Source organism: Pithys albifrons, chromosome Z (genome assembly GCF_047495875.1).
Source record: "Pithys albifrons albifrons isolate INPA30051 chromosome Z, PitAlb_v1, whole genome shotgun sequence".
NCBI lineage: Eukaryota > Metazoa > Chordata > Aves > Passeriformes > Thamnophilidae > Pithys > Pithys albifrons.
The window spans coordinates 65068415-65091381 of NC_092497.1; the positions used below are offsets into that span (position 1 = coordinate 65068415).

Here is a 22967-nt window from a genome sequence, read left to right on the forward strand (position 1 = left end):
ACATCTGCTCAGTGTAAAGTGGCATTACACAACTTTCGATAAACATCAAGTCTAGTCTTGCTGCAATTTAAGCAAATGTCTTCACAAAGTTATGTGAATTGTTTGAAGACATGGAGATTACCTGTATAGTTAGATTCAGCTATTTACTCTGGTGCTTTCAGGATCAAAGTCTTAACAACTAACTTAGTAACCACTTTACAAATAGAATTTTATGTTGCTTGGACTTATCTTAAAGTGCAGAGTAATTATTTTCAACACATCTAATTCAGTCACCAGATTAGAAATAGAGATCATTGCATCTTATCATTCACTGATCAAGGCCATTTGCATAATATTGCAAGTATATTCAAGGTTATTAAGATCCAAGATTGTTCCAAGGAATTTAAACTGTCCATGATTACATCTAAATCAGAAATCCTAATAGTTGCTTAAAGCAGGTCATTTACATGGAAGGTTAACTTGTTCATTTTCCATCTGTTTATTAACAGGAGTTTATAATCTGCCTAAATTTTCTTTTTAGCTTATCTTGCAGGTACAGATAGAGCACAGAAAAGATGATTATCATTTTGTCCTCTTAGAGGCAAGTTCTTGAAGATATAGCTAATAGTTGTATCAACTACAACCACATAGGGTGTGAACTAGCACAAACCACAGCCATAATGTATCTTTAGGGAGGCTTTTTGCAAAATTCCTCACTTCCTAGAAGAGAATGTCAGTGAGTTTTGTACTTAATAGAGAATTGGTGGTGGGATCCCTGTTTGTTTCCTTCAGGATCAACATACCACTTTTTCATGGATTTGCCTAAATCTGGTTTTGAACCTGCTGGCATTGTCTTGTCTCCAAAACTTCAATCAGTTAAATAACAAATGTAGCCTATAAACCTGTGTAGTCAAACATTACACCAACTTTTTGAGCAGTATCTACTCTAAATGCCTTGTATACCATCAAAAATAAAACAGGGAAAAGCTGCATTTGGCTTTGGCACTAGCAGCTTTCCTGGGCCCCTGCAAGTTTATGTGAGCCACTGAGGGTGATAAAGGCAGAACGGTAGCACCTTCTTCTGCTGTTGCAACAATCCTGCTGCAAAATAGACACCCAAAATACAAGGGGGTGTAAATATTCCATTAGCCTCATTCATACAAATAAGATCTTTCAGCACTCAGTGGGTAATGAAGGGTTCTGAGTTTTCTGACTTGCTGTCTCTCTGGATCCAGTTAGAATAGGATCTCTTGATACTCAATTTATTCAGGACTGAAGCATTACAAAGTTCCTATGTGAAACAACAATTCTTAGTGCTTTCTAAACAGTGATGAACACATTACTTACACCAGAGATTTTAATTGGAAGATGAGATTGAAATGGAAAATAAAGATATTGCCTGTCAAACTGAAGAACTATGTCTTTTGGCCTTTATTTTCTTTTGGTAGAACTCTCATTTATGATTTGTCTCAGAAAGTAGAACTATCACATAATTGATTTAATCCAAAGATTAGAGGAAGTACAAAGGTGCCTTGTGCCATGGCTCAATCATTGATTGAACTTAGTCCGGTATTTGTAGATCAGTTGTGTAGTGAAATGAGTGTGAAATATGCAGTGTGTATTTTTGTTAATCAAGTTCCTGGAAGTTATTGAATTGACTTAATTATTACAGTCACACTCCTTTCAAATTACATAGAGCAGCAATTACTGAAAGTGTTGCTGCTGGGTGACCTTATTTTCACCAATACAAATCATCTAAAGTATTTATATCACCATCTTTCTTTAGTGTTTGATATTGTTTATATATTCTGTTGGTTTTTTAATGCTAGTCATGGGTCTTCTAGAACTAGAGAAGGCAGGTAAAAAGTCACTTCTGGGCTGATAATCAGAGAACATAATCCCATTTTTCCAAATATGTACCTGAAGACATCCTTCAAATTCAGAATTATATGTGTTATTACTTTGCTTATCACCAATACATAGAACAGAAAAGGAAACTTCTCTTGTCTGGTTTGCTTTCGAAGTTCCACCATAGTTGTCAAAATATGTCTACTGCTTGATCTTTTAGGTTTATTGTTCTTCCACTACTTTTCCTCATTGCCTTCCACATCACTGCTCTAAATTACATCTAATTTGTGTCATGTTTTTTATGTCCCTTTTAGGTATTGGAGTCGGTGTGCTGGTACGGGAATATGGCAAACTCTCTAACTTGGATAAAGTCTACTTTTCTTTTCCTGGGGAACTGCTGATGAGAATGCTCAAACTCATCATTCTGCCATTAATCATATCAAGTATGATCACAGGTATGGCTGGAAATACACTGTTAGCTGACAAGATTATCATTGTGGGTTAGCTTTCTTTTTAAAGGAAATAACCTCTGGAAATAATTTGATGAAACTCTATAATGAGAAATACAGATTTCATACATTTAGACTAAATTTTTCTCTATATAATAAGAATGGATTTGGAAGGATTAGTACTAATATCTGGTAATTACATTATAAAGAGCTGTGGGATAATAACATTGCATGTTTTTAGATTCTTGTATCTCTCTTTTCCTGTTTTCAGGCATGGGTTAAACAGTTGCAAATTGCAAATCCAAAGCTGCATCTGCGTATTCTGCGGTACAGAGTTAAATGCTTTAAGTAGTCTCATGTTGCTATTTCACAAAAATAGGAGGACTGATCTCATAGGTTACTGTCATAAAAAGAGAATATTCCTAACTTACATTTCCCTGGTCTCAGCAGACTTCCATGAGGTACCCTGCATGAGCTCTGGCATTTGCTGAACCCTTCTACATGTCCATTCAATTCACTGACCTGGCAGATGTAAGTTAGGGGGCAAAAAAATCCACTTGGTTCAAAGGAGTTCTGAGTCTTGAGGAAACTACAAGTATGGAGAGAGACTGTATGACCAGGAAGGGGTTATGGAAAAAAAAGCAAAAGTTTCCACCTTTTGGGAAAATCAAGAAGCTGTTGGCTGCAACCTTGCCAACAGCATGCTAGAATTTGCTAACAGCTTATCCAGTAGAAAAGATTTGGAAAGATTTGCTGGAGAAATCCCAAAGCAAAGAGACAGAACTGAATGTCACATAGCCTTTCTTTAAAAATAGTAAATAAATCTAAAAGAAGGGGGAAAGAAAGCCAAAGTGAATCAGGACACACTGGTTCCTGTAGTGACCTTTTCATCTCCACAAAAGCTCTGTTTTGGGAATGCATTTGTTCCCAGATGTTTGTTGATTGGATGGATGTTAATGAAAATGCAACAGACATCAGAAAAGGAGAGCATGTTGTGATCAGGAAATGAAAGGGGAATTTTGATTGTGCTATGAAAGTGCGTTCAAGAATAGGATATTGATTACGAACTTTCAAGCTGCTCAAAGTTCATGGCCAAAAATATCACTGATTTCACACAAACGCACCCCAAAGGGGGACTGTGGCAGCTTCCCCTTTAGGATGCTTCTAAAGCCTTCCTAGAATATCTGTAATGGAGAGTGACAGGACCCCAGTGTTAGAATTGAAATGGAGAATGTCAAGAGCTGCAGGATCCAGAAGAAAGCTGCCAAAGGCAGAATGACAAATTATGGCAGAAAATAGTCAAGAGGAACAAAGGGAGATGAAACAGTTGTTAGTAGGGGAGAGGAGAATTTTATTCTGTGACAGGAGATGCAGGAAAAGCTGCCAAGATAAGGCTAATACATTTCTTTTCTCAAACAAGCTTTTATTTGTGAGTTAAGTTGGGCCTGTGTCTTCAGAAATAAATTATATCATTAGGATAACTTTGAGATGAATTATTTATTAAATGTATTCCTGTCCAGCACTTGCAAGGGGAAATAACAATCATCCTGTCAAAAATATTAGGCTCTTCCTTAATGTTTACTATTCCAGTATTAGTAAACTGCATTTATAACTACTAACATAAGCTTGGGTTTTAAAGATTGCAGGTTACAGGAGTTAAGTTTATATAAAGAGATGAGAATCAGATGCTCTGAGGATCTCAGATGATCTGCATATCCAGTTTCCATAGAAAATAAGGGCACATTTTTTCTAGACATCTCTGTTAAGTTTTTAGGCAAGAAGAAGGAAACAAGACTGATAAGGAACAGAAGCTACTTCAATAGAGTATGTAGGGCTTTGCTGCTATTGAAGACAAAACCCTGTGTGCAAGTAATGCTGAAATGTATGGCAAGCAACTGAACCACACGTTTTTGGTGTTTTTCATTGTGGTTTTCACTGTTCACCTGCATCCATCCTCAGGATGTTGATGATATATTTTGCCTCTTTTAAAAAAGACATGTTAAACTCTCAAGCATCTGAAATGCCCATTTGAATTGAGTAAGTAGACCTGTGTATAATTGTGAAGCACACTAGCAATATTTCCTCTTTCATACAGAATGGCTGAGGTTGAAAGGGACCTCTTGAAACCATCAAGTCCAATCCTTCTGCTCAAGCAAGGTTAGCTACAACAGGTTATCCTAGACCATGTCCAGTCAGGTTTTGAAAATCTTCAAGCATGGGGACTCCACAGCTTCTGAAGGCAATATGTTTGACCAGCCTCACAGAAAACAGTGTTTTCCTGTTCAGAGGAAATTTCATGTTTTTTTTCACTTTTGCCTGTTGTTTCCTGTCTTGTCTCTGGGCACCACTGCAAAGAGCCTGGCTCTGTACTCATTCTCACCCATCAGCAATTTATACACATAAAAAGGATCCCTCTAAGCCTTCTTCAGACTCAACAGTTCTTGCTCCCTCAAGTCTGCCATCATGTGAGAGATGCTCCAATCCCTTCATCATCTTTGTGGTACTTCACTGGACTCACTCCAGTAAGTCCATCTCTTTTTTGTACTGAGAAGATCAGAATTAGACACAGTACTCCAGGTGTGGCCTCGCAGCTTGTTGTGTTTAGAAAGATCACCTCCCTCCACGTGCTGGCAGTGCTTGTCAGAGTGTTGCCCAGGAGGCTGTTGGCCACCTTTGCTATGAGACATTACTGTCTGTCAGGACCTTCAGGTCCTTCTCTGCAAAGCTGTTCCAGCCAGTCAGCCTCCAGTGTGTACTGGTGCCTTGCATTATTCCTCCCCAGATGTAGATCTCTGCATTACTTCTTGCAGAACTTCATGATACTTCTCTTAGACAAAGTCTCCATCCAATCCAAATATCTCTGAATGACAGTGTAACTATCTCATGCATCAGCCTCTTGTCCCAATTTTGAATCATAGAATTGCTTGGGTTGGAACCAACCTAAAGATCTTCTACTTCCAAGCTCCCTATCACGGACAGGGACACATTAGACCAGGTTGCTCCAAGTATCATCCAGCATGACACTGGACATTTCCAGGGATGGAGAAAAACAACTTTTTGAGGCAACCTGATCCAGCGTCTCACCACCCTCACAGTGAAGAGTTTCTTTCCAATATCTTGTCTGAACCTATTCATTTACACTTTAAAGCCATTCCCACTTGTCCTAGCATTAGTAGCCTTTGTAAAAAGTCCCTCTTCAGCTCTTTTGTAGGCCCTTTCAGTTACTGGAAAGCTGATAGAAGGTCTCTCTGTAAGCTTCTCTTCTCCAGGCAGAACAATCCTCTGAATTTGCTAAGGCATCACTCTTGCTTCAACATCAGCTCCATCACTGGGTCACTGACAAAATGTCAAACAGTATTGGCCCTAGTGTTGACCTCTGGGGTACATCAGTACTGACTTACCTCCAGCCAGACTTGCTGGTGATTGCAACCTTCTGAGCCTGCCTGTTCAGCCTCACTGTGCAGTTATCCAACCTGTATTTTGTCAATTGTTCCACGGGAATGTTATGGGAGACAAGTGTCAAAAACCTTCCTAAGTTGAGTTAGACCACATGATCTCTTTTCAATTCTGAATTTTAGCACAAAAACAAAATTCACACTTTTTTGAAAAAAATTACTGTCAAGAATAGAGTAAAAAAATGGGAGTAAAAAATTTAAGGAAGATCCAGGATGTGTCTTCAGCCATGTTTGTAAACAAGACAGATGTCTCACTGTTAGTGGCAAGGCTACATCTGCATTTGGCAGTACGTTTCTTGGGTGAGACACAGAAGTATATTCCTCCAAAGTAACCTCATCATTATTGACTAAATGTAGGAGGACATGGATGGATAGCACCACAGCCTGTGTGGTGGGACCAGATGTGTTCTTAGCGTGCCCACCTCGTTGGGATTTGCATGTTACGCAGACTGCTATAGGGCCTGTATATGATGGTCACAGCTGCCAGACCTGTGTACATGTTCACTTGAGCAGTGGCAGGTATTTATGGCCCTAATACATACAAAACTACTGCAGTAAAACCAGTGACAACACATCAACTAGTCCTGAATGACTGTCTTTTTACTTCACAAGTTAAGGGGATGTTACCTTGCTCACCATGGAAGTTAAACATTAAGTCATGTTACTGGGCCTTTGCTGAAACCTCACTGTGTGCACCAGAGACAATTGCAGTGTCTCATTTGGTGCATAATTGTAACCAGACCATGGTGCTGGGTCCAAGGCATCCAGGAAGTTTTGATGCCTTTTGTAAGTGTCAAAATACTGGATTTTAGTTACTAACAATGTTTTTGCACATGAACCACCAAGACATTTTTGAAAATACAGTCTGTATTTTTGTTTTTTATTATTAGAATGTCTTAAAAGATAATGCCACATCTTGAAAAGAATCAGTTTATGTTTTAGAGACAGTGAGCTATGCATGAATGCACATCCCATGCCCAGAGCCCAGTCCATTTGGGTGTAATCAAGCTAAATCGAGCCCACAGCAAAGACAGTAGAGGTGGGAAACACTGTTTGAGATTCCAGGATTTTCTGCAAAGTATGTAGTATTTTATCTTGTTGGAGGAAATTCTATCTTAGTGGAAAAATTCTCATTAATTTCTTCAACTAGATGAACTTCCTGTTCTATTTAGAATTATAATTAGAGCAAGAACACCCTTGCCTCTGTCTCTTTTCAGATTCAAAAGGCAAAATCCTCACTCTGGTTAAATGGAGTACTTTGTAGAACATGGTTTTCGTTCACAAACCCAGTTCCTTGAAGTATAAAAGATTGTTTACATACTTGTATAGGGTACAAGTTTCAATCTGTGGAATTTTTCCACAAACATGACTGGAAGCTGAACTGTAGCCTAGTAAAAAACTGACATAAGCACTAAGCATTTATTTGTTTGGGAAAAAATTGTACAGTATGGTTGATAAGTCCTTCCTTTGGGGATGTAATAGTCGAGTAGAGTGTTGCTCTTTTAATTTATTCTTAGTCTGCCTCAGAGCCAAATTTTAGTTCTCTTCTTATAATCATTTTAATGGATGCAGATGGAAATTTACTTCCTCTGACCTAAAAGCCCACCACTGATAATTCAATCCAAAATGTATAACTCGGTTGTATCTCCATGAGATTTCTATTCTTCAAATTAGCTAAAAGTACACTAATTAATCATTCATCTGAAGAAATTGTTTCAATTTTCTGTTTCCTGCTGTAGTGACATGGGAAAATTGAAAGTAAAATTCAGAAGCCTACAGTGTTACTCAAGATCATTGCTATGGCATCAGAACTACAGCTCTACCTATTGTAATACTCCACACCCCAAATCCACTTCTTTTGAAATAATGCTCAAATAGAAGAAATTATTAGACAAATAAAAAAATATGTTATTTTTAGGTGCCCTGTAGGGAGAAAGAATTGAGAGGAATCTCTTGTGTGCCTCATGGGAGTTTTGAGATTTTTATATAATCATTTTGGGAGTACTTAAAAACATATGAAATGTCTTTGAAAGCCTTGGAAATTCACAGCTCAAATTTTATTCCGAGAATTAAAATTCTCTGGAACTGTGCAGTATATTTCATCATGGGTGCATACTCAGCAGATTCTCCTTAATCACATTTAGGCTTGTTGTTCATGGAGTGAGTTTCAATATGCAATGACAGCAAATGCTTGCAAATCTATTTTCTGTTAGGATCACTGCAGAACTTAGGCTGGAGACAACTGTCACATTTCCTGAGCAGGAACTTGACTTGTTTGTTGTACATGGGTACAAGCTGGGGAAACCCAAATGCTCAGCCTGAAACTAATTAATCCACACAAGGTGTATGGTCTTATTTCCTATACCTAAGTTCATTGTTAATAGCTAGTGCAGGAGATCTGGATCTTACCCTAACATCCTGATATTGCAGAAATGCCATGGCTCTGCTCCCCATCTCTCTTCAATCAGTCCTTCTCAGATGGGGTTATTTCACACTGTCTGTATCACTGATTTTCAAACTACAAACCATGAATCTTCATCTGAGGTCTTTCTTCACAGCTGGAATGTGTTTTATAAAAAACTTCACCTAAAAGCTGGCATCACATATCTAATAAATTCCTTTCATTTGTTGATGTTTCAACAAATTTTAGCTTTGGCTTAAAAGATGTGACACATGGCACAACAGATTCACGTCTCAGACCTCAATATTAATGGCATGATTGTATCAGCTATTCAACATTTGTTTTAAGTTCTACAATAATGTGTCTCTGATTTCTTATATTTTTTTTCCCTGACAAAATGTTAATAATTTTTTTTTTATGTTTCTGACATTCACCTACATGGGGAGAGCCCTTCCCAAATCTTTGTTCGTGAAATCTGGCCATACAAATGCATCTTTGAAAATCAGAACAGTTGAAATTTAAACAACGATTTACTTATTTATTTTGCCCACTGTATTTGTAATTTAAGTTAGAACACAATGAGACTGTGCCACTGCCCAGGAATAGACCTGCTAGTTCCATTGTATATAAAATGTACACAGATCCTACAGTACTGTAAAGAAGCACAGATAAGGAAATGTCAGGAGAACAAATCTGTTTTGTTTTCTGTAATACAAGGCTTCCAAATCCATTTTCCTTCAGTATCACCTTTCCTGGGGTGGCAGCTGCTTCAGCAGTTTCCATTTCTACAAGTTCAAGAAGAACAGCTCTCAGGAGATGCAATATTCCTGAGGTATCCTTAACAGGCCCTGTGCATCACCAGACCTCTGGTCTAGATTAACATACTCAAGGACTGTCTTTGAAATACCTGCATGTTGTTTTCATGCTTTACTGTGTATCTTAAGCCAAAAGATCCCTGTAAGAAAATCAGGTTCATTATGTAATATTAGTAAACTAGTTATCTGGGCTCAGGCATGAGGCTCGCTTTGTCCCTCTGTGCCATGTACATTGTGTGAAGGACAGAAAATGTTACATTGATGTTGATGAGTTTTGCTTTCAGATGTATTGAGAACTGCTGGAGGTCCTGTCTGCACTGTCCATGTGCAGTCATTGAGGCAGGCAGGACTGCAGAGTCACGGGCTATTAATGGACAAGGTTTTGTGCACAACCTCTTCAAATTACTTGTATCACAGTCAGCTACTCCTTTCCCATCAATATCACTTGACCTTATGCAACTGAGACAGCCCCTACATGATTTAAAGTTTTAAATTATAGTAATGAAACTTTGAAGTGTACTTCTGGGTCATGGAGCATGATGACCACCATCTCTCAAGGGCAAAGAGCCCCTACACAATAGCCATCAACTGTTACTGCCTCCTGTCCCAGCCATGTCACAGTGGGGACCACTGGTGTCACTACTGTAGATGGGTCTGAAGTCAATTGGTGTCTTCTGCTCTTCTATTCTGGAGCTCAGGACATGAGCAACATTTCCACTACACAAACCAGATTGCATTCACGTTTTTACTGCATTTCCCTGTGTGTGGATATCACGATCGATTAAAAATGTAGTGTCATGTTAAAGTTTTCTTTTTAATAGATTGGAAGGTAAATCTTGTCCACCTATACATTTTTACTGCCAATAATTTTGAGGAAATTTGAGTGTTTTCAGTACTATAGCTTTTCTGTATTCACTCCAGACATGTTTCACTGGCCACAGTGCAGAGGGTGTATATTTCTGCTACATCCATAAACTGAATCAGATTTCTGTTATGAATCTTGCTAGCCTGTCCATCTTGGCAGATTGATGTGTTCTCTTCCCTCCTTATAAGTTTTCATTATAATTCAATCAAGGAACATCATCTCTTCTGAAAAGGCATTAACTTCGGATTATATAACCTCTAAGAGCTTTCCAGAGAAAAAATTAAAAGTTTCCTACAAGTGATACTGTTTGCAAATAAGATACACGAAAGGCAGTACCAAGACCTTCTTTCTCTGCATGTCTACAATAAGGCTCTCTAGGGAAAGATGATACAACGCTGCAATGCTGATTGTGCCAACTGCCTAGAAGGCAGCACAATGATCCTTAGCAAAGATATCCAGGGTCAAAAGTTTTTCTTTATATCTTACCTGAAATTCCTTCCATTTTATAATGATTTCATCCCTTTCATCGCCATGAACTATTCATCTCCCATTTTCCCGCTTTTCTATCTGTCATTTAGAAAGGTTCATTACAATTACTTTTTCAACACCATCCTAAATGATCCAGGAATGTTTCAGTATTTGGACTATCCATAACTATTATTGAATTCCACACTTTGGTCTGTTTGTTGGAGATTTTTTAAACAATTTTTCAATGTCTCTTCAAAGTTAGAAGACCAGTATTTGAGATGCTAATCCAATGTTAGTCTCACTAGATCATGTAAACAGGAATTGAGAATTTTCTGATTTAAATTTCTTTGGTAGTATTTAAATAGCACAAACAGATGCTTATGCATTACCTGCATGCATCTGTCTCTTTTTCCTATTCTCTCCCTCCCACTATCCCCCTGTCATGTGCTCTTTTTTACATTTCATTTGTAAGACATTATTGTGTTGCATTGACTCAACCCTACTAGTGGAATAACAAATATTTGCTCCAAAGTCAAGTCTACTGGAAATATAATTGCTGGAAACTGCCACAGAAATTCTGTTACAGTAAGTAGCAATGAAATTTGAATAGATAGGAGAACTGCTGTTATAGAAGGACTGGTGGAATAGAAATGGAAGTACAGAGAACAGAATGAATGGGGAATGAGATGCTGGAAAGCCGTGCTGTGGAAAGGGACCTGGGAGTCCTGGTGAATGGCAAGTTGAATATGAGCCAGCAGTGCCCTGGCAGCCAGGAGGGCCAACCCTGTCCTGGGGGGCATCAGGCACAGCATCACCAGCCTGTCAGGGGAGGGGATTTTCTTGCTCTGCTCTGCACTGGGGCAGCCTCATCTTGAATTTTGTGTGCAGTTTTGGGCACTGCAATATAAGGAAGATATTAAGCTCTTAGAGAGTGTCCAAAGGAGGGCAATGATGATGGTGAAGTGCCTTTAGGGGAAACCGTGTGAGGAGTAGCTGAGGGCACTTGGTCTGCCCAGCCTGACAAAGACTGAGGGGAGACCTCATTGCAGTTACAATTTCCTTTTGAGGAGAAGAGGAGGGGCAGGCACTGATCTCTTCTCTAGTGACCAGTAACTAGAGTCAAGAGAATGGCCAGGAGTTGTTTCAGAGGAGGTTTAGGTTGGATATTGGAAAGAAGTCTTTTATCCAGAGGGTAGTTTACTCCCAAGGAAAGTGGTCACAGCACCAAGCCTGACAGAGTTCAAGAAGCATTTGGACGATAGGCACATGAAGTGACTTTTGGAGATGGTGCTATGCAGGGCTAAGAGTTGGACTTGTTGATCCTCATGGGTCCCTTCCAACTTGGCATATTTTGTGATTCTATGATTCTGTGCCTTCGAGTAACAAACACTAAAGATAGTGAGTCACCAAGAATTTCATTTGAGAGCCTGTGTATCATACTGTGTTTGAGGCTTCCACTTGTCATGCTTTCATTACCTGATCTTCTCCACCAACATCTAACTGAGAACTGTCTTCCTAATGAGAATTAGTTATAGTGGTCATTCAATTAACTAGTGGAAGACTAGATAAAAAAGATCATTCAGAGCCCCATGACATAGTTAACAGGAGGAAAAAATAAATTATGAAACGCGCTTCAAGTGAAAGATGTTTGACAATGATCTGTGGGTAGTAACAGCAGCATCTGAGTCAGTTGTCTGAGATGAATAGTGAAGTCGTGCATAACACCATGCTGTCTGAAGTCCTGAATGTGAGTGGGCAGGTGTGAATCACTTACTTGGTCCTGACAGTCTCATTCATACACAAGGTGTGTGGTATTGCATTTCCTGAAGTGTTGCACAAAATAGCAGAAAAAAGAGCCAAATATTCACTGTTCAGCTCTTGGAAGAAAACAACAGTAATTCCTGTTGAACCTAATTTGGAAACTTGAATTTCAGGGACAATATGAAAAAGAGCTTTCAGGAGATTAATCACAGCCATGGTAGACTTATACTACAGGATCATGCAAATAAAAGACCAGAATGGGAGAGAAAAGGCTCAGAGTCTGAAATAGAAAGCATGAAAAATCATGAGTAAAAGACAGTTTCAGCAGAGCATAGGTTCTGAATTCATCAGTGTTATGGTGATTCCCCTGCTGCACTTAACGACTGAAGTGTATGCAGAAGGGTTTTCTCTTCAAAAAGTGAGCATAAGCAAAGGATAAAAGGACAGAGGAAAACTGGCTTTGATATCTTCCTTTTCAGAAGCCCGGAGAGAAGCAGTCTTCTGAATTCATGTTTGAAGTGTTCCAAATTCATAGGAGAGCAGAGAGGACTTTTCCCTGCCATAAAAAGGAAACTTTCCTGTTTGTATCTATCACCCAACTATCAAAAAATGACAAAATTTACATGGAACAATTACGAACTCTAGTCTTATATGTGTGAGATATGTTCTTCCTTGGCAATAGCTGATTAGAGTTGGCATAGCTCATGGAACAAGAATGGAAATTTGTATTCCTTAGATACATAGAGGAATAAGAGAATAAACAGTAAGCTTGCTATGCATGTCAACACTTGAGCTAGAATTTGGTGTTCGTTCCTCAAGTAAAAATCATGTCACTCTTCTGAAGTTCCAGGCCAAATACTGTTTTAGTATTAGTAGTGTTTTCCATTGCAAGTAGAATAAAAGTACTGCAGTTAATTCAAAATTTTCACTTTCCTCTTAGAAAGACCTCTTTTGTAACATGACCTGCAGCTCTGTGATGATCAGCAGATTAAGTGAGAACACTCAGTATGAGGTCAATGAACAGGGGGGTCATACCACAGTCAGATGCAGCTGAAATTTTGATATTGCTCATGTCTTAAATTAGAAACACTCCCAGATCCATTTTCTAAAGCCATGAACTTCATGCGTTTCAAGCATCTGTCCATTTGTCAAAGGTACTATGTCAGCAGTTCTTTTTTCCCTGCCCCCTAGTTATTTTTTGCAGCAACATATGTTGCCATGTACCCCAGCAATAACACCATTCTTACATAAAACAGTGTGGTGCCCACTAGAATTCTCTATATGCATTTTAAGATTCTCCTATGTTTTTCTATTTTCATATGTCTGTTGCAAAATTTAGTAAAAATTTTTACTATCTCAGGTGTCTATGACCTAGTGACTGCATATTGCAACCAGAAGAGCCAAAATGGATGTGAAGAATTAAAATGTGTACATCTGGGAGGAGCTGAGAATTATTTCATGATTCCTGTAGTGCCCCCAGAAATTTGTCAGTTAAAGCAATAAGGCTGATGGCAGTTTGGAGCAGTTTCAGAACTGTGTTTTGCCCTTGAATAAACATCATAGCGATAGATGGGAAGGTGTAAAAGCCATACTGTTCTATGCTTCAGGAACTTTTGTTGTTCTATTTTTGTTACAGTAAGGAATTATATAATAAGTAGATATCAGAACCTGAGAGAATTGTGTACAGTTGATGTGCATGACCTGAGTAATTTCTCCTTAGAAATGCAGTTAGCTACTAAACTAATTAAGAAAGCCACCATGGCTGGCAGGGATTTAAATTTGGAAGGCTCTTGAGTCAGATCTGGCCCTGAGTCACACGTAAGAAGAACAACCTGCCATCAGTGCTAGGAGCTGGCTAAGTAGCATCAATCACTGTACAGTGAAAACTCACCTCTTGATCAGCAAGTGTAGCAGTGTTGGCAGAAGGAGTTTTACTGGTTATACATAATGATCAGTATGTCGTGGTGAGATGGTGGAAGAAACAGATCCTGTCAGCTTCCACCAATCTTCAGAAGCTTTGAGAACAGCTTTGAAGTGCTCACAGAAGAGGTATTTGATGATGACAGTGAAATTTGTAGACCACAGAAAAAATTGCCAATGTGTCTAGTTATGGTTGTTGCTGCTGGACAGAGTCAGCCACAGCACCAAATTGTAGTCTTTCATAACATGCTGAAAAAGAGCATCTGTAAGCACAAATCTGTGTGCACAATTGCATGTATTCCATTCTGTTGAATGATATTACAGACTGTAAGGATGTAGGTGTTATCTCCTATAACTAATAAGATGGTAAGCAATGGAAGTCAGAAGACCCCTGTGGTTGCTTCCAGACCTTAATAAAACTGCTTTCATTCCCAGATCTTACAGGACCATAGGATTGGTCTCACAAGAGCATTGTGAACAACCCTAGAATTAGTGTTATACCTTGAGCCAAAGCCATTTGGCCATTTGTACATATGCATTTGTACAGACCTCCAAACAACTTCATGTTCAGTGGCTACTGGTAAAAAATTCTCTAACACCACATTTCATATGAGGCTTAGTTTTGTTTAAATGAGATTGTTCCCTTAGGTAAAGTAGCTTTATACAGTAGTAGTTTAGGGAAGCAGTTTTAAATATATATATATACAACAAAAAATGATAAGGAAAAAAATTTTAGAGGGACTTCAAAAGTTGCAGATGACTAATGCTGCTATCATCCAGTCTTCACAGAACTTGGTTTTGATGCACTTAACCAGGTAGACAAGGGTTCTAAAGTTAAAGTTGGAAAGGCTATATGTTGTCAACTTTGGTCATACAACATATTCCACATTCAAAAATCAGTAGTTGAACATAACACAGGATGAAACTGTTGTAATCATTCCATTTTTCAACTTCTGATTTTTTGCAAGTTTCACAGTATTGTCCTCCATTGTGGTTGTTTTTTTTCAGGAAGAAAGTCCTAGGAATACTCTACTAACTGAGGAAAAATAGCTGTTCTAGAAATAGAAGGAAATTAAATTGGTAGCCTCAATGATAATACCAATGAAAAGTTTCAAGTAAAAAAAAAAAAGACGACCTTTTACAGAGTTTTAAAAAAAAAATTACAATGCTAGGAACAGCTGGGTACTGTTTCATTTTTTTCCCCCAGCATTTAACATGGGATGTCTGTGTATCTTACCTAAAAGTGTGTTTCTTCTCTTGAGGGTCATGTACCATCCTCATCCCTGTTATGCTTTGTTGCCTTTTAATATTTTGTCAAACAAAATTATTAACATTAGTTTATTATCCTCCAATCCTTTCCTCAAAATAACAACAATCGCAAAAAGAGAGTAAGAGCTTCAAGTTGGAGACTTGTGCTGATTTAAAGGTAAACTGGCAGGAGAAATGAACCCAACACAAAACAGATTATAAGTCAGAGTTACAATTTAATAAAAACATTACTGTCCTAGTCTTCTCTGGGGACACCCCCTTGTCGCGGGGGAGAAGCTTGCGTGCCCTCATGAGGTTGAGAGCTATGCTGGAGGTGGTGTGTGCCGCTGGTAGGGTCTCCCATGCCAGACAGGTCTCAGCTGAAGGGTCAGACAAAGTGTGTCCACGGGCAGGATGGGCTCGCGCTATAGCCATCTGGCAACCATCCTAGGAGAAGGACAACTCCAACCCCAAACCCGGGCAGATGGAGCTCGTTTAGCCCTGTAAGGCCATCCATCTAAGAGAAGGATACTCTAACCAAACCTACGTCCTGAGGTATTCGCTGTCACTGTCCAAGCTCGCTCGGCCGTGGCAGATGAACCTTAGGAGTAAAGGGTGGGGCCAGTTCTGCACACGCTGTGCCTCACCTAAAAAATCCATTGCACAGGCTTGAAGGGTTCACCCACATTGCAAAGCCCTGTAGTGACAGGTGAGGGTCGAAAACGGCAGGTGATAGGAAGCAGCTGGAAGCCGCAGACCCAACCCTGCATGCAGGTGGTTCAGGATATGGGTCATTAGAGACTTGACCCCGGAGATGACAATCTCTTGCGGCACCATCCTGAATGACCAAGCAGCCTTTTCTAGGAACAGCACTGCTTGCTCCACACGGAGAGGGGCCTAGCAAAGGTGGCCTAAACAAAGCTCATCTCCACACCCGGTTGGATAACTGCGGCCAACCGGCATCTTCCATGCGGTCAAACAAAAACAAAGAGATTTCAAAGGCATACACCTGCCTGCAAAGGTGTGCTCAAACTAACACTCGCATGTTGGAACATCAGAACCATGCTTGATACTGGGGATAGTGGACATCCTGAGTGTCGTTCTGTTCTAATTGCCCACGAACTGTCATGGCTCAACATTGACATTGCTGCTCTCAGTGAAGTTCGTCTTCATGAGGAATGCAGCCTTAAAGAACATGGTGCTGGCTACACACTCTACTGGTCAGGCAAACCCTAAACCAAAAGACACCTTTCAGGAGTTGGCTTGATGATTAAAAACTCCATTGCCTCCAAACTTGAAAATCTGCCGACAGGTCATTCCGATTGCATTATGTCCTTACGCCTCCCTCTACACAACAAGCAACATATTGTTCTTTTTAGCGTATATGCCCCAACTCTCCCAGCTGACCCAGCGGAAAAAGACAAATTCTACACAGACTGTCTTGGGTTGAGCTGGCAAAATGCCAACTCTCCAGGACAGAGTGAATGGGTTCCTCCTCCCCCCAACCAGCTAAGGGGAAAAGAAGAGGGAGAGGAAAGGAAAAACCCTCAAACCAGGTTTATGCTGAAACTAACTACATGTCTTATACAGAAAAGAGAAATTAAGAAGAAACTACAATATAACACACACTTACACAAGTTACGTATAACAAGAAATAATTTCCCACCTCCTAGTAAACACAAATTCTACCATCTTAACTACAAATCATTCTAGAGAAGTCAATTCTTCAGAGGCAGACTTAAGCAGAGAGAAAAGCTAAGAACAAACATTTTACTTCCCTAAGATAACATGGTAGTAAGCAGGGCTCCGGGCTTAGGCCTCCCCATCCCTCCTGAGACGGCAGAGTGTCTTGCTGGGACCACAGCTGTGAAGCAACTGACTAAGCCACACCCACACACTGGGTTTTACACCCTTTGAGATGATGTAGTATGGTATGGAATACAATATTATTGGCTGGAAGCAGTCAGCTGTTAGCTAGCTCAGCCCAGCTTAAATCAGCTGACAATCCTAGGCCTAGCTGAGCTTTAAAACCTAAGTTTAGGCCCATCTGGCTAAACCCATAACAACAGACCTGCGCCGCCTCACCCAAAATGTTCCTACAGATGATAAGATCATAATCTTTGGTGACTTCAATGCCAGAGTAGGTAAGAATTCTGAAGCCTGGAAAGCATGGCGTTGGAAACTGCAACGACAACGGACGCCTCCTGCTAGAGTTTTGCACAGAACGGCAGCTCAACATCACCAACACTATCTTTCAACAGAAAGACAGCCTGAAGACAACCTGGATGCATCCTCGATCCAAGCACTGGCACCTCATTGACTATATCTTAGTACAACAGAGAAATGTCAGTGATGTCCGTCATACTCGAGTGATGCCGAGTGCAGAATGTCAAACAGACCACCGCCTTGTGCGCTGCAAACTTAACCTCCACTTCAAGCCCAAACCTAAGAGAGGTGGCATTCCAAGGAGGAGGCTCCAAGTCAGCAATCTTCAAACAGCCACAGTGAGAGACAGCTTCCAGGGAAACCTTCAAACAAGACTTAAAGATAATCCCATAGATCCCTCTCCCGAAGCGCTTTGGCAACATATTAAAAGTTGCATCCTGCAGTGCTCTGAAGAGTCCCTAGGGTTCTCCTCCAAGAAAAACAAAGACTGGTTTGATGAGAACAATCAAGAGATCCAGGAATTGCTGAAGAAGAAGAGAACTGCTCACAAAGCACACCTTGCTCAGCCATCTTGCCATATAAAAAAAGCTGCCTTTCATCTTGCATGCAGTGAGCTCCAACAGAAACTTCGAGACATCCAGAACAAATGGTGGCTCGACCTAGCAGAAAAGACACAACTATGTGCAGATTTGGGTGACCAAAGAGGATTCTATGAGGCCCTGAAAGCAGTGTACGGACCCACACACCAGGTTCAAAGTCCCCTATTCAGTGCAGATGGTCAACTGCTTCTAACAGATAAAACCTCCATCCTGAACCGATGGTCTGAGCACTTTCAGACTCTCTTCAGTGCCAACCGTGTAGTCCAAGGCTCAGCAATTCAGCACATTACACAACAACCAGTGAAACATGAATTGGATGCAGCCCCTACTATGGGAGAGATACTCAAGGCCATACAACAGGTGAAAACTGGCAAGGCAACTGGGGTTGATGGAATTCCACCTGAAATCTGGAAGCATGGAGGTCAAGCACTCCATGCCAAATTCAACGAGCTTGTTGTGCATTCCTGGGAACAAGGGGAACTACCACCAGATCTCTGTGATGCAGTTATTATCACCCTGGACAAGAAGAAAGGAGAAAAATCAGACTGCTCAAATTACCAAGGTATTACTTTGCTCTCCATTGCTGGTAAAATCCTTGCAAGAATACTTTTGAACAGATTAGTACCCACTATTGCAGAAGATCTTCTACCTGAAAGCCAGTGTGGTTTCAGAGCCACTAGGAGCACTACAGACATGGTGTTTGCTCTCAGACAACTGCAAGAGAAGTGTAGGGAACAGAACAAAGGTCTCTATGTAACCTTCGTTGACCTCACCAAAGCTTTTGACACTGTGAGCAGAAAAGGCCTGTGGCAGATCTTGGAACGTTTAGGATGTCCCCCCAGGTTCCTCAAAATGATCATCCTGCTACATGAGGATCAGCGTGGACAAGTCAGATATGGCGATGCACTCTCTGGGCCCTTTCCAATAACCAGTGGTGTGAAACAAGGTTGCGTTCTTGCACCAACTCTATTCACAATCTTCTTCAGCATGATGCTCCAAAGAGCCACAGCAGACCTCGATGAAGAAAATGACATCTACATCCGATATCATACTGATGGAAGCCTCTTCAACCTAAGGCGACTGAAGGCCCACACCAAGACCCTGAATCACCTTGTCCACGAGCTGCTTTTTGCTGATGATGCCGCCCTCGTTGCTCACACAGAAGCAGCTCTGCAGTGCTTAACATCCTGCTTTGCAGAGACTGCTGAGCTTTTTGGGCTGGAAGTCAGCCTGAAGAAGACAGAAGTTCTCTACCAACCTGCACCTCAAGAAGTCTTCCATCATCCTCACATCACCATAGGCAATTCAGAGCTTAAGTCAGTCCAGCAGTTCACCTATCTGGGAAGTATCATTTCCTCAGACGGTAAGATTGACAAAGAGATAGACAACAGGCTAGCAAAGGCATACAAAGCCTTTGGGAAACTCCATAAAAGAGTCTGGTCCATTAAACACCTGAAGAAAAGTACAAAGATTAGTGTCTACAGAGCCATTGTACTGCCTACTCTTTTATATGGTTCTGAATCATGGGTCATCTACCGCCACCATCTGCGGCTTCTCGAACGCTTCCATCAGCGCTGCCTCCATTCAATCCTAAACATCCACTGGTCTGATGACGTGACCAATGTGTCTGTTCTTGAACAGGCAGGGGTCAGCAGTATCGAGGCCATGCTGATAAGAACGCAGCTGCGCTGGGCAGGGCACGTCTCCAGGATGGAGGATCACCGCCTCCCAAAGATTGTGCTCTATGGTGAGCTCGCCACCGGCTGCCGCAAGAGAGGAGCCCCAAAGAAGAGATACAAGGACTCCCTGAAACAACACCTCAGCCTTGGCCATATTGACTGCCACCAATGGTCCACTCTGGCCTCCAATCGGGATTCATGGAGACACACCATTCACGATGCTGCTGCTTCCTTTGAGAATGCACGGAGAGTCAGTCTTGAGGAGAAAAGACAACGCAGAAAGAACCGTTCCTTGCCAATATCACCTAGGGAGACGTTCCGCTGTGCCTTTTGTGACCGGACCTGCCTATCCCGTATTGGCCTTTTTAGCCACCAGCACGCTTGCAGCAAGCGTGGGTAGTGCCCTTCTTAAATCTTCGTTCGCGAAGCCTGGCCATGATGATGATGATGATGATGATGATGATGATGATGATGATGATGACTGTCCTAGTTTAGCAGGAGGAACCAGTTAACACTGTGTGGGGGTGATCAAAGCTGTGTATTCTACCCCCTCTATTCATTCTCCAAGGACAAAGGACCATTAGCAGCAGCTGCCCAGGGAGTCATTAGCACCTTCACACCCAGCCTGGGGGGCCATGGCTGCTAATGGGCCAGCATCAGTTCAACAATACCCCCTGGCTCCCAGAGTTAAACACCCATTGTGTGAGTCCCCACCCAGGGGGAGGGACTGGGTGCTCCCTGAGGGTACATAAGTGGTGGGTAAGAAGACCTCGGGAACTTTTCGTCGGATCCAGAGAAGCAGCAGGACCTCGACAGGAGGAGATCACCGCTCTTGGCCAGACTACAGCCCTCACCTGCAGCAACAGGTTTTTCACTTCCTTTTGCTTTGGACTTGGGGGAACCACACGGGTCTCAGCACAAGGGTAAACAAACCCCCTTGGGTTTGTGCCCCAGGACACTGGGTTATACTGCTGGGTTTTTGTGAGTTGAAAGCAATTTCCCTTTTGTGTCAGTGTATTTATTGTAATATTATTATTAAATTTTAGCTCTGACTTACAATCTCTCTTGTGGTGAGTTCATTTCCCCTGCTGGTTCGCCTTTAAACCAGCACAATTACAATGAATGCAATGATATAAAGAGAAATTGGTTTTGCCCCACAAAACCCTAGAAGTGGAACTCAGCACCCTGGGGCACAAACAGGTTTGTTGGCCCCTGTGCCAAATGGTTCCCCTGAGTCCAAAGTAAAAGGAAGGAAAAACTTGTTGGTGCAGATGATGGTTCCAGTCTGGTTGTGAGTGGTGGTCACAGTCCTGTCAAGTTCTGCTCCTCCTCTGGATTCAGCGAGTGGTCCCAGAAGTCCCAAACCCCAAAGTTACATACCCTCAGTTCCAAGTGGGACCACCCAGTACCCCTCCCCCCTCCCCACGATTGAGGAGTTCCACAATGGATGATCTCACTCTGTGAGTCATGAGGTACTTTTGGAATCATTGATGGCCCATTAGCAGACATGACCCCTCAGGTTGGGTGAAGACAACTTCCTGGAGGGGAGTTATCACAGCTCTTATCTCACAGGCTTCTCTAACACCCAGCTTGCAGCCTGAGGTGTCAGGTGTGCCCTGGGCAGCTGCTGCAAATGGTCCCTTGTTAACTGTTCATGGGAAATGAATAGAGGGTGTAGAAGACACAGTTTTGGTCACACCCACACAGGGATAAACTGGTCCCAGCTTTCTGAACTAGGACAAGACTGTAACATAAAACACATGGAAGGTGAATTGCAGAAGACTAGGCAAATGATTCCAAAATTTGACTTCAGTTATTAAAACCTTAACTCTGTTCTGCTAAAATGATAGGAGCAGAGAGGTAGATAACAGATTTTAGCACCAGGTAGTGGCTTTTTGATCATTTCACTTATGCCTGTTTGTATCATAGCATTCCATACTTCAGTGGCTGTAGCTGAATTTGAACATCTATTATAGGAAAATTTAAGGAACTAATGTGAAATACTGCAGATTTGAAATGCCATGGGATGGAAGAGAATCCATCATGCCTGTTTAAACTCTGTACAGTAGCCTATAATAAGTTTATTTGCTCAAACCTGTTTAAACAGTTTTAAAATCAGGTATAGGCTGAGGGAAGGACAGAACAAATAAACTAGTTATCTAAGTTTAGTGGTAATCCACAGGAGATAGCCAAACTTAATTACACTGCTTTTGTGATCTAATCTGGAATTACAATGCTGAAGGCTTTCCTTTTTGAGTGACGTGTGCCATCTGAATTTGATAAATAAGTTTTCTTATGAACTGAAATAATTGTTACTTGTGTGCTTTGTGTAATACATTTTCCATCAACTCTCAGTTTTGTCCAAAAAAGTTTTAAAACCAGGATTGTATTTCAAAGGGAATTTTAATTTTCAGTTGACTTGACAAGAAAGCCAGTAGCTATCATTTACACTGTGCATTGATCAGGCTATTTCTGGATGGAAGTCTATTTTTATATATCATATTTTCCTAGGTGTAACAAGCTAACATAACAAAAAATGTAGCTTAGCAGCATAAAACACCAAGTGCAAACCTGTGTCTGTGGCTCTTGCAGCGAATGCTACTTCAGTCTCTAAATGGAAGCATCATTCTGAATGCTGTTTTGTTTCAGAGTACAGCAGCTTACAAAAACCGCAAACCCCATACCTGTCATCCTCAGACCACACTTGTACTTGCACAGTCATGTCTGCCTGACTGATTTGTGTGTTTTTATGGTTACTAGCAAAGCAGCACCAACAGGTGGATCCCAGCACATCATGCTCACTAACAGGGTTGTTAACCCAGTTTTAAAAGGCAGCGGCAAAGTTTTCCCCTAATTTCATACCTCTGTAATTCCAATGAGCCTGACAGTTTGCAAATGAATTTCATTTGGAGCCAGAAGAATGTCTGTCATGGGAATTTCTGTGATATGAACTTTAGGATCTCTGTAACTGAGTACTGCAGGAAAATAACCTTGCATGATTATTAGGCTCTTGACTGAATCAGCAAGACAGTCAGGCAAAAACAAATCTTAAGGAACAAGTTCTGGAATAAAATTCCATGATTTCTGTTTTTTACGAAGTTTTCATTAAAATAAATTGGGGAAGTACCAGTTTGCTCTCTTTTAAAACTATGATGTGAAATCTTCCAAGTTAATGTATCAGCTGTGGAAGTTTCAATACTGACAGCCTTTGAAACAAGCTCTTCTGCTGTCCACAGAAAATATTATTTATTACTGTCCATTTTTAAGGTTCTCACTCCCATGATTTCTGCAGCTGAGCCCACAGCAATGCAAAA

At 40.9% G+C, this 22967-nt stretch overlaps 1 protein-coding gene across 1 annotated transcript in view; it reads left to right on the forward strand.

The window, feature by feature from the left end:
• SLC1A1 (solute carrier family 1 member 1) overlaps positions 1-22967 on the forward strand; it is a 57401-nt gene that overhangs the window by 12000 nt on the left and 22434 nt on the right. Inside the window, exon 2 of the mRNA XM_071580630.1 lies at positions 2142-2282. Within this exon, the coding sequence (XP_071436731.1) occupies positions 2142-2282 (141 nt within the window). The remainder of the gene's footprint in view (positions 1-2141; positions 2283-22967) is intronic.